The following is an 18213-nucleotide window of genomic DNA, read 5'->3' as shown; positions in this document are numbered from 1 at the left end:
TGATTTTCCTCCCAAGCTCACTCGTTTAGAACATTGGATAAGTCCATCTGCAGAATTACTTTTAAGATTTCGAATATGTTGCACTTTTGGCTTTTGCGTTCTTTATAGTCCATTGCTGTGGTTTCTTTATATTTATTGTTTATCTTGTTTTTAATCCTATGTTAGCTGAACAAAAGTTGCATTTTGTGAGTTGGACAGCCATACACTTCATTTAGAATAAAATAAAATAATAAAGCAAATTTTAAAAATAAGATTTCTGGTGTATGCTTAGTTAACTGGATATACAGTACTTACCCTAAAAATGAAAACTGGAGGACAGATCAGAAATTTTAAAAAATGGACAAGCCAGGTTATCTGATAAACATTTCTGTCTCCATTGAAGCATTAATATCCATGTTGTTGAAAAAGGATCGTATTAGCTATAATGCCTTAGATGAGAATATGTATTTGTATTAAGGGTGTGCAACATAGTTTGGTTTGAAATATTTCAGATTTGAAAATTCATGCAGTGTTCCACTTGGCATATGGAACTGTGAAAAAATAGGCAGAATATTATATTACCTCTCCAAAAATCCTTTTTACTATGGCTAGTTAGGCTTTTAAAACAAGCATTTGATTGAATCCAGTAAGATTAGATCTGTATGTGTCATGAATGAAGTATGCAATTTATGACCCACAGAAAGATAAGCTAAAAAAATGCTTTCATGATGCAAAGGTTTGCAAGGTAGACAATAAACATGACTCCATCGTTACAATTTTATTTGCCTTTTTTCTTTAAATATTAACTGAGTGTGATATTTCATGGCAAATTCTTACCAACACAGCTATATTTATGTATTGTGATTAGGTTCAAGCCAAATGTTACCATCTTCTACTTTCTATATTTCAACACACAAATCGTGCTCTCTCTACCCCATATATACATTCCCTGGCACCAATAATGGTTGAGAAATTAAAAGGTGTGGAGAACAACCGTCCAAACAACAAAACAGAACTCTTAGCAATCCAGGAAGGAATTAAAGTTCTTGAAACACTGGTTGCACTTGGTGAGGAGCAGAATAGTAAGTACCTTGATTGAGAATTACCATACTTATCTTGTTGGAGCACATTAGCATGTGGTAAAAGCCGAAGCATTCTTGGGATTGAATAGCTTTTATCTTGTAGCACATATTTTGGTTCAGTGCAGCACTTACCCTCTCTTTCCTAAATGCGAGACAGTGATATTCCAAGGATATTGTGTAATATTCTGACAGTTAGAATATTACATCTAGAACAGTTAAAATTCTGGGAGACAAAATTAATTCGAGCTAGATCATTCTAACGCCTGTGAGCTATTTAAGAAAAACAATGTCCTTTGGATTTTATTAGTTTAATCAGCAAAAAATAGATCCTGCATACTGCCCTGAAACCTAGAATTTCTAATAAATAATTTCTGTGTAAAAATTATCATGTTCACAAATTATCCTGCTATGGACCCGTAGTTGGATGGGTAGAGATACCCTTTTCACTTAAATAGGTATATTTGTATTCAAATGCATGAGACAAGTAGGCAAATATATTTCTATTGAAAAGAATAAGGCAACATGCCTAGATAGAGCCTCTCCACATTCTTGAGAGCGCATCTTATCCATCTGTGGCAACTAATCTGAGATATAAGGTTATGATATTCTAATTCTGTTATCCATGTGACAGATTCAAATAGCATATCTATAAAAGTCACCTCCTCTTCAGTATATTGCTAAATGTAGTTTTATTCTATAACTGTCCCCATAGTAACCAAGCACTTTAGAGGGATATTTTCTAGACTAGAACTGATCACATTGCTGAATGATGTGAAGGCCCTAAAATAGTTGTTCTATTTTCTACTACTGGGCATTTTTAAATGTTATCAAGAAGAAACATCATTATTTAGGGGATGTTTATTTTCTAACAGTAATATATTAACAGTATATGCTGAAGATGTTCTACATTGTCAGTCTTGAATTTTAATTATTTTAATTGATTTCTTTTTTCCCCTAGGAGTACAATTGCTCGCTCTTCTTGTCCCTACACTCATATCTTATTTACTGAATGAAGATGCATTTTCTTCTGCATCCCTGCTATCAAAGGAACTTCATGAATTTGCTCTCCAGGATCTCACCCGCATTGGGCCCCTGTATCCTCATGCATTTAAGACAGTAATGGGAGCAGCTCCTGAACTGAAAGCACGACTGGAAACTGCAGTACGAGCAAGTCAGGCAAGCAAAGCAAAGGCAGCTGCCAGGCAACCACCGCCCACAGTACATTCCACGCCAACAATTAAACTTAAAACTAGCTTCTTCTGATTCTCGTTGGAACAATCATCATCAAGAAATAAATCATTCCTTCTGTGCTGCTGCATCTCATTCTCTATTTCTCATTGTCTGTCTACAAGCTCTACATTGCCAATGAATGTTTCTAGGGGATTGTTGTGTTCTGGTTTGAAATCTGTGCATTGCAAGAAAGGTAATATCTGGATGTACACAGATTTTTATGAAATGGAGTAAGTTGATCATGAATCCGAGGCTGTGTTAAACTATCTTCTTTAACAATGTGTTTTATGTAGTCTTTGTCTTTCTTTTTAGAATGTTGAGTTCTCGTTAATTCTGAAATTATATATAGTGGGTATATATTTTCCACTAAGTACTATCTGTGGAAACTTGTGAGTTACACTGCTTTCTTATACAGCATTTTTAAAAAGAGCAATAGCTGTTGTCACATTGCAGTATATCAGTTGTTTCAGTGAAAGCAATTTGATGTGGAATTCAAAAATGGTAAACATACAGTCTTGCATATGGTTTTCCAGTAGCTTCTACTAGCTCTTATCCAGCTATAAATGAAGCACCCAAATGTATTTCCTTAGTGCATCTAGTTATTAAAAATAAAGCTCTCCAAAGTACAGGATCATTTACTAAAACATTGCTTACATTTGGAGAAGAGGTGACAATCCAGTTCTCAAAGTGTAAAAAACATTTTCTCTCAGAGTTAGAAATAATTTGTAGGGCAGCGCCATCAAATTATGGCTAAATCTTTCCCATTCCCCTGCCCTTTCGGTTAAAATTTCTGTTATCCCAGAGTGCCATTCGATTTCTTTTTGAATTGTTGTATCTTCTTGATAAAGTGTGGAGTGAGTACTACTTTGTAACAAACCAACAAACACTTGTGAATGTTTTTTGTCACATATAGGCATAAACAAAATAGACTGCACTGTATGATGAAGAAGATGTCTGCCCTACTTATTTTGTAGATGCACTTGAACTGTGAAGCATATTTCTGTGTCTAAAAACAATTCAGCCAATAGCTATGCCTTCATTAGGGAGCATGATCTGTCGATTCATTTTGCTCTGATGTTAGAGCATGGTCTTTAAGTTACTCATCTGTACCAACACAGTGCTCATAGTCTGAGAATTTTGCAATTTAATTTGCTCCTTGACAGAGACTTTTCATGCAGGGGTTAAGAACAGTCTGGTTTGTGAGACTGTTATGTAAGGTCAGGCCCCTAAATTACAAGTTTTTCTGAAGGGCAGGATTGTTCTCTGGTCACAGATTGCTATCTGTTTGCAAAAATGGTTTTTCCATTCTCAGAATGATTTTCATGAGAACCTGGCTGACCAGGAATTCATTTTATTTTATGGCAAAAGAACTCAAAGCTGTACTCCCTAAAGGCAATTTGTGACCTATAATGGAAAGACCCAACAGGATGAGGTAGAAATAGGGCGTTGGTCAGGACTGTTAGAATGTATATGAAGTATAGTCCAACATATCTAAAGACCACAGAAGGGGGAAGACTGTCGGTCTAGAATTAACATTTAACAATAGCCATTCTCCCCCGAAAATATATTTATAGTTCAGTTCACAAGTTGCTTCATGACTGCTGAATTAGAACGGCATCCACTATAAGCACCAGCAAATAAATATATATTGCATGTCTACTCCTAGAATAAGAGAGTAGTTCATAACAGAAATTGGAGTAACTCTATACCTGCTGGTCTAATACTTTTTGATCATATTTTTTTATTATCCTTAAGCTCCTTAAAGCCATTTTCATGACATATGAACACCCCACTCTAATTCCTTTCTACCTGTTGTAATGTTCAAATTGCAACAGAAAATATATATATTTCAAAACAAAAAAATTGGTTTTGCCTGTAAAAGAAAACACTGGCTGCTTAATGAAAAAAAATTGCAATTTTTCCTGTTATATTATACCTTAATTTTTTATTTAATATTTCTTATTTTTTGATGTTTACAGTATGCTGCTTAATCTAAAAGGGAACAGTGGTCATTTTATGATGTTTTCAACCACTAGGAATTAATATTAATAACTATTAAATTTTAAGGAATGCCGAGAAAGCTGAGTTGTATGGTGAAACACTGTAATTTATTCATTCAAGTTTTTATTACAATAAATGTAGCTGTATACAAAATTTAGACACTCTTGATCAACTATAAGTTTCAGAAGAAGCTGAAACAATCTCTCTGTAAATTTGAATGCATACTTAACATTCAAGTGCTGCTGTTTATATTTTCAAAATAAGAAAACAATGAATATAGTAGGTTCAGAAGTTTGACTGCCCTTTCTGTCACTATTTTGTAATGTCTCCTTTGGCAGAAATAATAGTTACCAATTTTTGTGTGTGGTCAACCAAGTCTTTTCTAACCTCGTGTTGCTATTTTTTTCCCTACTCTTCTTCTTTCTTAGGTCCTACACGTTTAAGATTTCCCCAGATTTTCAATTATATTCAAGTCCAAGGGTTGTGAAAGCCATTCCCAAACCCTTATTTTCCTTTCCTGCAAGTTTCCTGCATGGTTAATTCTTGCAACTGATTGAGCTTCAGTATGCAAAATATGTAGCAGCATATTCTTCAATTAGATTTAGAATCCAAATTCATGACAGTGGCAAGTTTGTTGCAACAGTATATGAAGCTGGAATGACCCAATTGTAAAACAAAAGAGATGAATGCATAGGGTTTTATTTATTTTGCCTTCTTTTCTTTACCGACTATAATATGAAGTGTTCCTGGAAGAAATAACTCTGAAAGAGGGGCTAAGGCATGGAGAACAAGAACTCATAAATGCTTCAGTACTTTATAAACTGTAAAATCTATTAAGATTTTGTAATAAACATGGTCAGTTTTATTTTCATATTTTTGCTGAATTTGGGAGTCAAAATTCCAGAAGGGAATTAATTGGGGGAAGCATCATAGAAAAGCAACACAATATACTGTAAAGGCATATCATTTTTCAAATTTCATGTAAAGCAAAAATGGTTAAAACTATGAGTCCTGTTTTTTTTTTAAATTAGAGACATATTTTCTTCATTTACCTTTTCTTACTAATCAAAATTGTAGTACTTGCTAAAGATAAGCAAACTAATGGTTGTGGTTAACTTCTTTGCTGTCTGCCAGCCTTTATTTTTTAGAGTCTTCTAACTAAAATAGGATTTTTATGCTGCAAAGTCTTGATGGATGCTATGGCATTATTTTCAAGAATGCAGTGAGGCCACAATCATTTTTAGAAAACTAGGTATATGTAGCCCAACAAATATGCCCACCTGTTAGAGGGCAGGGCAGAGAGTAGCCACTAGCTGTGCCCATAATTGCACTATTTTGTTTTTAGAATTTTAAGTCAAGCCCTGTGAGGCTGGCCCAAGATCTGGAAAGATCTTTAGGGTTAGTAGGGAAATGTAACAGGATCTTTAAAGCCTATTAAAGTAATACTCATGCACAACTTAGTGTAATTACGGTGGAGAGTTTCTTTTTGGCACTCTCCCCATTGCCTGAACTCAGGAATCTTCTGTAACACCCATTTCCTTCCTTAACTATCCTATTGTCCCTCTGTGTTTGTGAAGTCTGGTAGGTCTGTGTTTGTGAAGTCCTCTGGTAGGTCACACTATTTCCCCCTTCAGACTTACTCTTCCCATTGTCAAGGAATGAACTGGCAGCAATGACAACATGCCAAAGATGGACTAGGCCAAGGGTAGGCAACCTCGGCTCTTTTATGACTCATGAACTTCAACTCCCAGAATTCCTGAGTCAGCTGACTCAGGAATTCTGGGAGTTGAAGTCCATGAGTCATAAAAGAGCCGAGGTTGCCTACCCCTGGACTAGGCCTATCCTCAAAGTCATCTGACAAGTAAAGGTAAAGGTAAAGGTTCCCCCGCACATGTGTGCTAGTCATTTCCGACTCTAGGGGCCGGTGCTCATCTCCGTTTCAAAGCCAAAGAGCCAGCGTTTGTCTGAGGGACGTCTCCTTGGTCATGTGGCCGGCATGACTAGACGCCAAAGGCGCACGGAGCGCTGTTACCTGACAAGTACTGGTATGAAATTGTACAGGGAAGAGGGAAAGGCTTTGAGAGACATGAAGAAAAGCTACTACCAAGTCAATGGTGAAATAAAAGAGGCTTTAGTAAGTTATCCTACTAAACTTCTCAGATAATCTCCTTCCTAGTTCTCACAAAAGTAAAGGGAGGGAGGGGGGAAGAGCATTCAGACATGCAAGGTGCTTTAACTATAGCTTTACAATAAAAGTTGTAAGTGTTCTACATGGCATTGAATTCCTAATCCGATCTACTTGAAATCTGGAAGAACCCAAAAAGGCTGGAATATATTCCACTTTCCCTATTCAAAGTAAGTCTAAAATGAACAGCTTACAAGGCAGGCGTGACAGGAAACAGACCCCTCTTTGGTGATCAAAGTCTGGTGGGGACTAGATAGTTCAGGAGGATATGGCTCGTGGAAATTTCAGATGTCAGAAACTGCAGAAAACAAGACAGTGAGGCCCCACCCTCACAAAGATTGCTGTAAAACATTTAGTGTATTTTCATAAAGGTAAAGGTAAAGGTTCCCCCGCACATGCGTGCTAGTCGTTTCCGACTCTAGGGGCCGGTGCTCATCTCCGTTTCAAAGCCGAAGAGCCAGCGCTTGTCCGAGGATGTCTCCGTGGTCATGTGGCCGGCATGACTGGACGCCAAAGGCGCACGGAAAGCTGTTACCTTCCCACCGTAGTGGTCCCTATTTTTCTACTTGCATTTTCACGTGCTTTCGAACTGCTAGGTTGGCAGAAGCTGGGACGAGTAACAGGCGCTCACTCTGTTACACGGCACTCGGGATTCGACCCGCCAAACTGCCGACCTTCTGATCGACAAGCTCAACGTCCTAACCCACTGAGCCACCGCGTCCCTTGTATTTTCATAGCAGTGGGCAATTGCAAATAAAAGACTACAGGGCTGATCTAAATTGTTACAGGGAAGGAGCCAGTAAATATTGGGCCCAGTTTCTTGGATAGAAGGAAGGTAGAAACTAAATAAAAAGCTACACCAAGTGCCCCACAACAATTCTGGTGCTGTTCTGCCTTTGAGCATCAACTGCCTATTAATACAACCTGAGCCAAATCCTACTAGGCTCAATTTATTTCCCTTGCAGAAAAGCAGGGGCTTGAGAAACCATAGAGGCTAGAGTCCTCTAGTGCAAATAGCCCCAATTGATATTCATAATTTGCTTGAAGAGAGCCGAGCCAATAAAAACATACCTTGTTATATTCACATTCTTCACATAGCAACAGGTCAGGCAAATTGTTCTGTTAATAGGATAGATAGCAATGCAAATATGGTTCTGTCACTACATTTTTTTCCTTTCTGGCCCTTCAATTCTAGGCAATGTGCCACTGAAAGATAAATATAGATGTCAAGTAATTACAAGGGTTTTTTTATAACCCAGATTTAAACAGAGAGCCATAATCTGAGCCCAATGTTTTACTGATCACCCAAAAAAGGTGACTTAGAATTAGCTGTATAGCCACTAACTCGAGTTATTTGTCTCATGATTTCTGAGGATATCTGTTTCTGTTCTATGAAGTGTGTTTTGGCAACATTACTCCAGTCCTTGGATCATCTTAATTTTCCTTCTCTGAACCCTTCTCTAGCTCCACTATACCTTTTAGAGGTGCAGTGGCCAAAATTTTGCAGATTTGTAAAGTTCTTGACTTACATAAAGGAATTATAATATTGGTTTCTTTGTTGTCAGTTCCATTTCTTATTCATTCTAATATGGTTTTGGCTTTATTTAAAATATTGGAAGCACATTGTGTCCACACCATCACTGAATTGTTTACCATTATTCCAAGACTTCCCCCCCCACTCATTAATTACTGCCATTTGTTGATCCTATTAGTTTGTTGGAACCCATGACACCGACTTCCATCACTTTAACCTAGGGGTCTTCAAACTTGGCCCTTTTATGACTTGTGGACTTCAACTCCCAGAATTCCTCAGCCAGCAAAGCTGGCTGAGGAATTCTGGGAGTTGAAGTCCACAAGTCATAAAAGGGCCAAGTTTGAAGACCCCTGCTTTAACCAATCGACTCAGCGCTAAACTCACGGATAGGTCCTACGTTCTAGTCGCTTTCACGGCATAATTTCTTTTCTCAACTCCAAAACAAAAACAAGTTTGCAAATCAAACTTGAGATTGTTGTAACCCGCGAGCCCCAAACGGTTATTTTGTTAGAAAGTCGCCGCTCTTTCCGACAGGGAACTGCATTTCCCAAGATGCTTCGGGTTCCCAGGCGCCGAACGCGTTTTGAAATTGACTCCGGCGAGGCCCGGTAGCTGCCGGCGGGGGTGGCTGTCAGGCGCTGACGGCTGAGGGGACGCGCCCAGTTTGTTAACTGCTTCCCACTGAGCGAAGCGGACGGGGGAAGAAGGAAGCTGGGCCGGCGGGCCACGGACGTCGGCAGTGACCGTAACGAGCGCTCGGGCGAGGTGCGGAGGAGGAGCAAACGGTCTCTCCCGCCGCGACGACGGCTCCAGCCATGGACGAGCAGGCTGGCCCCGGCGTCTTCTTCAACAACAACAACAACAACGCGCTGCTCTTGCCCCCACCTCCGGGCGGGGCCGGGCCGGGGTTGGAGTCGGGAGAAGCGGCGGCGGCGGCGGCGGCGGCTGCAGCGGCGGCGGCTGCCGCTGGCGGTGCTTCAGCAGGGCCGGCGCCGGCCTCTGCAGCGCGGGCTCAATACAGCGTCCCGGGCATCCTGCATTTCCTGCAGCACGAGTGGGGCCGCTTCGAGGCCGAGCGAGCCGAGTGGGAGGCCGAGCGAGCGGAACTGCAGGTAGAGTTTCACACACACACACACACACACACACACACACACACACACACACACACACACACACACACCCCTCTCCTCCGTTGCCTTCCTTTCTGCTCCCGGCAGGTTTGCCCGCTCGAGGGTGGGGGGGCGCCGCCGCCGCCGCCGCCTCGGCCGCCTCCGCCCAACCTGCCCTGCTCTCCTTTCCCCCCACGCACCTGTCGAGAAGGCTTCCTTCTCCGCTCCCCGCGGTGCCTTCTTCGACGGCCGGACGCGGAGCTGCGGGAACGGCGGGGCAGCGATTGACTCGGGGCCGTCTCGGAGTTTTGGGGGAGCCCCCGGGGGCTCGGAGGGGGCCTCTCTTCAACAAGCCCACCTTGCCTGGCCTTCGGAACTTGGGAGGATGGTGGTTGGCCGCCTCTGCCTTGCAAAGGGATTCGTTTTCCCGTTCTCTCTCTCTCCCTCTCCCTCCCTCTCCCCCTCTCCCTCCCTCTCCCTCTCCCTCCCTCTCCTTCTCCCTCTCCCTCCCTCTCCCTCTCTCTCTCTCTCTCTCATATACTCTCTCTCTCTCTCTCTCTCTCTCTCTCTCTTATATACTCTCTCTCATATACTCTCTCTCTCTCCCCCCCCCCCTCTCCCCCTCCCTCTCCCTCTCCCTCCCTCTCCTTCTCTCCCTCTCTCTCCCTCCCTCTCCCTCCCTCTCCCTCTCCAACCCCCCCCCCGTCCTGCGGGGGATGAACATCAGCTGCGAAAGTTGAGTATTGGCATCCAGGTGTTGTTGTCTCCAAGGTCTAGTTCGCCGTGTTTGCCTCCTTTCCCTAGAAATGTGTGGTTAATTCATTACTGTAGCCGGAGGTTAAATGGCAAAAGATTGGTGCCTTTTCTTCCTGGAGAATAAATGAGCCACGTGATAGATACAGGTACTAAGAGGTCTTCAAACTTGCCCCTTTTATGACTTGTGGACTTCAACTCCCAGAATTCCTCAGACAGCGTGCCTGGCTAAGGAATTCTGGGAGTTGAAGTCCACAAGTTATAAAAGGGCCAAGTTTGAAGACCCCTAGGCTTTCGAATCTTAGTCAAACGGACGGAGGTGAACTTATTCCTTTACATGATTATGGTTCGTGCCTGGCTTGGCTGTTACTATTAGGAGTGGTGTATAACTTTCAGAAAAGCTAAATGAATAGTTGGAGAACCAAGTTGGCATTTCTCGGTCCCAGACTCTCCCTGTTGACTACAGGTAGTCCTTGACTTACAACTACAATTGAGCCCAAAAGTTATGTTGCTAAGTGAAACATTTGTTAAATGAGTTTTGTCCCTTTTTATGACTTTTCTTGCCGCGGACGTTAAGTGAATCACTGCAGTTGATAAATTAGTAACACGGTTGTTAAGTGAAACTGGTTTCCCCATTAACTTGGCTTGTCAGAAGGTCACAAAAAGGGATCACATGATCCCAGGTCCCTGCGACCGTCATAAGTATGAATTAGTTGCCAAGCATCTGAATTTTGACCATATAACCATGGGCATACTGCAATGGTCGTAAGTGTGAAAAATGGTCATAAGTCACTTTTTTCAGTGATGTAACTTTGAACGGTCACTAAATGAAGTGTTGTAAGTTCAGGACTATCTGCATAATAAAGCACACTCTTATTTTAGTTGAATGGGATGAAGTTTCCATAATTTTGTAGTAATTACAGGGAACTGACTTCATAGTGGCTTAACTTTGCCTTTAGCCACTTTTGGAATTTATATCCAAAATGGAACTTGAATGGTTTCTGATACTGTGTTTAGATTTTTAGCCTCTATTCCAGGCATGTCAAACTCGCGACATCACATGATGTCACGTGACGTCTCACGACCTTTTTCCCATTGCCGGCAATGGGGTGGACGTGGTTTCAGTATGATGCATCCGGCCCACGGGCTGGCAGTTTGATATGCCTGCTGTATTCCATAATATTTGATATAGTGCAGTAAATACGGTAGCCTTTAACAAAAGTTTGAAATTTTAATATTAGTAGGCTCTTAAAATACTGGTAGTATAAGCAAAAAGTGCAGTGGGATTGGTAAGCATCTTGCCTTTCAAGTTGAATAAAAAGCTGCTGAACTAAATGGAGCCATGTACAATAGTAGATTGGCTCACATGGGGTTTTGTGCCTTGAATACAGCCTAAGCAAAAGACGTTTGGATGCTAAAAAATGCACCTAACACTATAATAAGCTTTTCAGCAAACATGCACAAATTGAGTGATTTGAGGATGGGGAACTGACAAAAACATTAGTGAAACTTTGGAAAGCAAAAGTGCCTGTTTATTGTTAGTATTTGGTTATTGGATCAGTATGTTATCTAGAGAGCAAATTTGGTCTAGTGCGGTACCGGGCCGTGGTATGCCAGCAACCAGTCCCTGGTGCCCACAAGGTTGGGGCCCTTTGGTCTAGTAATTAAAGATTAGACTAGAAAGTTCTAGTCCTGCCTTAGCTGTGAAAGCCCTTTAGCTGACTTTTGGTCAGTCATTTACTCTCAGGTCCACCCACCTTACAGGGTTGTTGTGGGGAAATAGGTGAAAAGTGTGCTGAGTATTGTTTACTTGATTATTGGTCTCAAATTAACCTTGGAGTTAATCTATGCTGATCTGGTGCTGATTGCTGGTGGAGAGGTGTTTGGGTCTTTTTGTTACTTTTTGGGCTGGGTGATATAATCTGTAGTCTATAGCAGAGGTCCCCAATCTTTTGGGCATCAGGGACCGGTTCTGCGGAGAGAGGTTATTCCACAGACCGGAGGGTGCATGATTTTGTGTGCTACCTGCAGATGGGGCTTTGCTTATTTGTGCGGACCAGTTGTTGGCATGCTGCGGTCCAGTACCAGTCCATGTACTGGGGGTTGGAGACCCCTGGTCTATAGTGTATAGCCTATAGATGTTAATTTCTTTGTATCTATTGATGGCTGACTTGTCGGAGTGCCAGGCTTCTAAAAATTCCCTGGCGTTTTTGGACTTGGCTTGGTCTAGGATGGTCACATTTTCTCAATTGAAACTATGGTCAAATCTATATGTTGTGAAATAAGAGAATTTTCATCGTGTCTTTTGACTGCTAGTTGTTGTTGGTGGATACATTTTGCCAGTCTTCTGCCTGTTTGTCTTACATCGTGGATGTTGCAGTCCTTACAGTGTATGCTGTAGAATGAATGACTCCTGTTTTTTCTTTTGAGGTTGTTGGGTCTTTTGGTGTGCTTAGGATGTTTTGAAGGGCTTTAGTTGGCTTGTGTGCTATGCTAATTCCATGTGGTTCTAGTAGTGTGTTGGTGGTTTCTGAGATATTCTTGATCTATGGCAATGTAATTCTTTTTAGGGTTGGTGTTAGTTGTGCTGTATTGGGTTAAGTGGTCAGGAACTTTTTGATAAAATTGCATGGATATCCATTTTATTGGAATATGTTGTATAGATGCTCTGTTTTCTTTTTCTGCTGTTCTGGGTTGTTGCAGAATGTTGGGCTCGTCTAAATAAAGTCCTTACACAGCTTCTCTTGTGGGAGGTTGGGTTGTTGCTTTGGTAATGGAGCACCTGGTTAGTATGGGTGTTTTTTCTATAGAGTTGTGTTTCTAGTTTGCCATTGTGATCTCTGCTGATCAGGATGTCCAGGAAGGGTAGCACTAGGGTTGGTATATGGAAAGCCATAATTAGCTGGAAAAATATATTTAAAAATCAGTAGCAGAAAAATGTGATTTTAATATGTCCCAATGCTGATTACACTTTTTCCTAAGTAAAGCCCTATGTACTTTCCTTAATATAACTAAGCCTGTCCAATTATAACATCAGGAGAGAGCCTGATCCATAATTCTCCCTAACTGGAAGTCAAGGGAGTTTAGACTGGGAGATAGGCCTACTTGGTAGTGGCTCCTGCCATATGGGAAAATGCGACTCCCAATTAGCTCATACCTGCTGAAATTTCAGAATAAAATTGTCAAAACAATTTTGTTTTGTAGGCTTCTAAGTCAAGGGTATTTTACTGATGTAAACATAATCTTTTCTGATTTTGTTATTCTCATTTTGTATAGTTGATTATTTTATGGCTGAAGATTGGCATAGTGCTTTACTCTTATATGCTGATTGGAATTACGTGGATTGGGGAAGTTTAAATAATGTTAAAGAATTGATTATTGTCTGTTGTAATGGTTTGTTATACATTGCCTGTGCCATTTGATTTTTTTAATATAAATTTGACTGTCATTGTGTATTTACTTTGGAGCAATCCAGGTCTTCTAGGAAGACAGCTAAGATTGTGTAGACAAGTAATAATGGTAGAAAAGATATTCCTTGGCATTTTATTCAATTTCCATAAGTTGCATCTTACAAAAATACTAATTAATATAATTGCATTGGAATTAAAATTGCTGAGATGTCTGGTATAAATTCCATATTTTCAAGTTACCAGTCTACAATTTACCGTAGAAGCAGAAAAGTAGAAATATTAATTGTTGTGATAGGATCAAGAATTTTAAAAAAGTTTACGTCTTTTAGATGTGAAGAACTATTAAATGAACATGCAGTAGGTAACTGGTTGCTAACATGCTAGATACCCAAAGATTTGGTTTAGTAGACCACTCAGACATCGCTTTCCTTTACAAGTACATATTCAATAGAGGTTAAGATTTTTTTCTTTTGCTAATGTCCTTAAATATTTTTAAGGATGTTTGAGTAGGGAACAATAACTCTTCTTAGGTAATATTAAAATGGATTTATTCACTAGATTGTATACTTTATTAAAATATTGATTCACACATTCTGAAATTCTGACTGCAAGTTTGGATACCTTCACTTTTTTTAACAGCTGGTTAACTTCATTTGCCTAGATTCTGTCACACTGCCATTTTTATTTTTAATATTTCATTTTCTAACCAGAAGAAAGGAAAATATTTCATTAAAGAGCCTTAGGCATTCTCTAGAGATTCGGAGTTTTTCTTAATATAAACTTCTCCATACCCAAAGATTAGCAGAAAGGCCCTTGTTAAAGATATTTTCAGTTTCCAAGGACTGTGTGTTCTGTCCGGCACACAAAAGAGAGACTTCTTCAATGATGATTGCATGCTATGGGTTATATTTCTCAGGAGTTAGGCAAACTGTGCAAGTAGGCAGATGGTGTACTAATGGAAAAACCGCTTGTCCCATTGTCTGCAGGAGTGGGAAATGTGATAAAAGTGCTTCTGAAAATGCTAACAGGTTTAACAGTCTGGCCACAAATAAGTAGCAATTTTTGCCTAACCCTTCTTCTCCAGATTTTTAAATACTGTTCTTTTTCAGTTCTTGAAGAATGAATGTTAGTCCAATTTGTGCTCCTAGAAGCTCATTAGCAGAGCAAAACTTATTCCTCTTAAGGGTGTTCCTATTTGAATCAAGCATTATTTATTGAGGAGAACAGAGACTAACCTGTGCAAGGAATTATACTCCATTTCTCAAATAAACATTTCAAGGATAACCTATAATGATAAGCATAATAACAAATAATCCTTTAAATATTGCTGAGGTGTGGCTTTAAGTAAGTCTAAAAAAATAATTGTAACTCAAAAAAATTGTGACATCAGAAAAACAGTGTCAAGAGAATATTTTTCTAGTGAAGTACCATAATTGAGAGGGGCCTTTCCAGTGCCACTAAATGTTTTTGCATATTTAAAGATTATATCTAAAGGGAGACTGATACTCTTCTATTCTTTCAAGTGATTTAAATGTCATTATTGAAGTAATGATAAATTACTTTTTCATTTCAGAAGAAGCTAATTGGAGAAGGAACTTAAGATGAATAAAATTCCCTATAGAAGGCAAAACTAAAAGTATAGATGCAAATGATTGCAGTGAAGAAAAAATTCAGGACAGCAAAATAAATGAATATGTCTATACAAAAAAACCTAGAAATATTTGAAAACATAGAAGGACACATAAAGGAAATGGAAACAGGGCCAGGAAGAGTACAGTCATAGACAGGTAATCCCTGAGTTACGAATGATCCCTTAGCAAACGTTCAAAGTTATGTGATAAGCGCCCCCTAGTGTTTACGAACAAGTTCTGAAATTACAAACATTGCCACACCACGGCAGTCTTTCACCCTTATGAATGACTGCAGTGGCACTGCAACATTTACCCTGGCTATTCCCTCTCTCCACCCTCCCCCCCGGATCTCCCTAGGCCAGTGGTGGCGAACCTATGGCACGGGTGCCAGAGGTGGCACTTAGAGCCCTCTCTGTGGGCACCCGCACAATGCCCCGGAAGTGGCAACTGTCCCTCTTCAACCAGCCGCCTGCTAATTTGCCGAGGTCCCATGTGGCTGAATGCATCCCGGCACGGCTGGTTTCCCTCCCCTCCGTCCCATCCTTCCTGGCCTCACATGCTCTCCTTTTCCCAGGCACGACCCACTGCATCACCTCCTCACTGTTGGCCAACCATCCATCTTGGAGGCAGCTTCTTTGAACTGCTGGTGATGGGCTGCGGAGCCCCAGAGTGCGCCTATCGAGGGGCCGGCATGCTGTGGCTACTGATGGACACTGTTGGCCCCCATGCACTCACTGGCCTCTGTGTGCGGGGGCCGATGGTGTCAGGCAACAGCTGCCCCAGCCCTTGCCTTGCCCCATGGCAATGGCACCCCCACCCTGCCTCGCCTCACCCCACAGGATGAGTCCTGCCTACCGCCCCACCTGCCAGAAACCTCCTGGAGCTTCCCCAACCCTGCCCACCCCCCACAGGTGTCCCTCCTCACGAGCAACATTGAGGTGACCCACCTTGGCCACACCCACCCAATCTTCCATGACCACCAGAGCCACACCCACCCAGTGGGCCACACCCACCTGGCATCCAGCGATAAATAAGTGGGTTTTGGGTTGCAGTTTTGGCACTCGGTCTCTAAAAGGTTCGCCACCACTGCCCTAGGCACTAGGCCTGTGGAAACTCACCTTGTGAAGAGTGAGATATCCTTTGCTTTCTTGACTGTTTTGCTGCTTCCTTCAGTATGTTCGCAGAGAATGGAAGTCTAAAGTACCGCGAGATCATGCGAGATCAGTGGCACAAGATCTCACGCTAGTGATCTCGTGTGATCTCACGGTACTTTAGGCCTCTGTTCTCTGCAAATGGAGACCTAGTGGAGATCTGCAGCAAAAGGCTTTGCAAATGCAGGTAAGGGTTGAAACTTCGAAGCTTTCCCTCCGTTTGCAAAGCCTTTTGCAATTTTTGCAAAAAGACTTTGCTGTCGAGGCCAGGAGAGGCTTCCACGTGCCTTTGGAGGTCTGTTCTTGGCACCAGATTTCTCATCCATGCTCCTGCTGCCCACAACGGAGGCTGGGGGAGGCTTCTGTGGGCCTGTGAAGGTCTATTCTGCATGTTGGAGGCCTCGTCCAGGCCTCTGCCACCCAAACGGAGGCCAGGGGAGGCTTCCTCAGGCCTCCGGAGTTCCATTCCACACATTGGCAGCCTTGTCCAGGCTGCTGCCGCCCAGAACAGAGGCTGGGGGAGGCTTCTGCAGGCCTCCAGTGGTGTGTGCATCAGAGGCCTCCTGCAGGCCTCGATGCCCGGAACAGAGGTCAGGAGTGGCAACTGTGTGGCTCCAGAGTTGGGGGGAGCAGGAGATAGGTACCGCAAACACCGCAAAAGTTCAGGCACCCATTCTCTGCAAAAGAGGATGGGTGCCTGAATTCACACAATATTATGGCACGCAGGAGCTTCCATCAACTCTCCTCTGCCTCAAAAGCAGGAATCGCAGAAGAGAGGAGATGGATCTTTTCAAGGTATGTGAGTCTGGTGGGGCAGGAAGTAGGGGGAATCATGGGGTATCTTAGTGAGTTCAGAACTTGGGGGCCTGTTCCATCACTAGGACCCCCCCATTGCCTTCCCTACCCTGAGATACCGCATGTGCGCTTAATGAACCACACATTCGCTCATGTATTAAATTAGTAAATGGGCAAAAGCAGGGAGTGATCTCGTTCGAGGTACGAGATTCACTGCCACAAATTTTTAAGTTACGAATGGAATGGGCAGGCTCCATTACAATCATAACTCGACTACCTAAAACTTTGAAGTGTAGAGCTGGTGTCAGGAGAGTAAAAGCACAGAGCATTAGACTGAGGACAAAAATGGTTTCTGTAATTGGGCTCACAGTACAAAGAAAATAGCAGCAGCATACAGCTGCTCAAAGAAGAAGGCAAAACTAGTTATAGATAAAAGCAACTAATAGCTTTAGGCAGTCTTAAAAAGCAACCTTTGTGTGTTATACTAACAAATTGTACAACAATTTGTTGTACAATTTCCTAGTACCGTATTTTCCGGCGTATAAGACGACTAGGCGTATAAGACGACCCCCTACATTTCCTGTTAAATTATAGGGTTTGGGCTATACTCGCCGTATAAGACTACCCCTCTTCCAATGCACACCAAATAAAAATTAAAAAACATCAGATTTGATTTTAATATGGTAATTTTAATTCAAATGCTTATGACATGCAGGTGCTTAGTAGGAAAACTGTCACTTATAAACATAAGGCTGTTTGTCATCAAACATGTAAACATAAAACAGTGCAAGTGGATTAAATAATAATAATAATAATAATAATAATAATAACAATAATAACAATAACAATAATAATAAGAATAAGAAGAAGAAGAAGAAGAAGAAGAAGAAGAAGAAGAAGAAGTAGTAGTTGTTGGAGGGGACCTTGGAGGTCATCTAGTCCAACCCCCTGCTAAGGCAGGAAACCCTATACCAGGGGTCAGCAACCTGAAACAGTGAAAGAGCCACTCGGAACCGGTTCCCTCAGAAAAGGAAAAACTGGGAGCCGCAAAAAATGTGTGCCCATGTGCGTACATGCGCACATGCGCAGAACAGGGTTTGAAGAGTGGAGCCAAGGCGAGATATGCACCTACCCTGCATATTTGAATTGATTGGTTGAACTTTTTTAGTCCCACTTTTTTTTTTTTGACTGCACATGGCAGAGGACTGAGAGCCGCAGGAGATGGCTGAAAGAGCCGCATGCGGCTCCGGAGCCGCGGGTTGCAGACCTGTGCCCTATACCATTTCAGACAAATGGCTGTCCAGTCTCTTCTTAAAAACTTCCAGTGTTGGAGCATTCACCACTTCTGGAGGC

The 18213-nt window shown here is 41.8% G+C and overlaps 2 protein-coding genes across 5 annotated transcripts in view; both read left to right on the top strand.

Moving 5' to 3' along the window:
- HEATR5B (HEAT repeat containing 5B) overlaps nucleotides 1–4587 on the top strand; it is a 53082-nt gene extending 48495 nt beyond the window's left edge. The window contains exons 35-36 of the mRNA XM_083349415.1: nucleotides 848–1061; nucleotides 2020–4587. Coding sequence (XP_083205541.1) covers nucleotides 848–1061; nucleotides 2020–2324 — 519 coding nt within the window. The 3' untranslated portion in view covers nucleotides 2325–4587. The remainder of the gene's footprint in view (nucleotides 1–847; nucleotides 1062–2019) is intronic.
- Nucleotides 4588–8706: 4119 nt separating this feature from the next.
- Nucleotides 8707–18213, top strand: part of STRN (striatin) — a 49704-nt gene continuing 40197 nt past the window's right edge. For all 4 annotated transcript variants that reach the window (XM_083367418.1, XM_083367417.1, XM_083367416.1 and 1 more), the window contains exon 1: nucleotides 8707–9123. In XM_083367418.1, coding sequence (XP_083223544.1) covers nucleotides 8827–9123 — 297 coding nt within the window. In that variant the 5' untranslated portion in view covers nucleotides 8707–8826. The remainder of the gene's footprint in view (nucleotides 9124–18213) is intronic.

Source organism: Vipera ursinii, assembly GCF_947247035.1.
Source record: "Vipera ursinii genome assembly, chromosome: 1".
Lineage (NCBI taxonomy): Eukaryota > Metazoa > Chordata > Lepidosauria > Squamata > Viperidae > Vipera > Vipera ursinii.
This window is presented reverse-complemented; position numbering and strand designations above follow the sequence as displayed.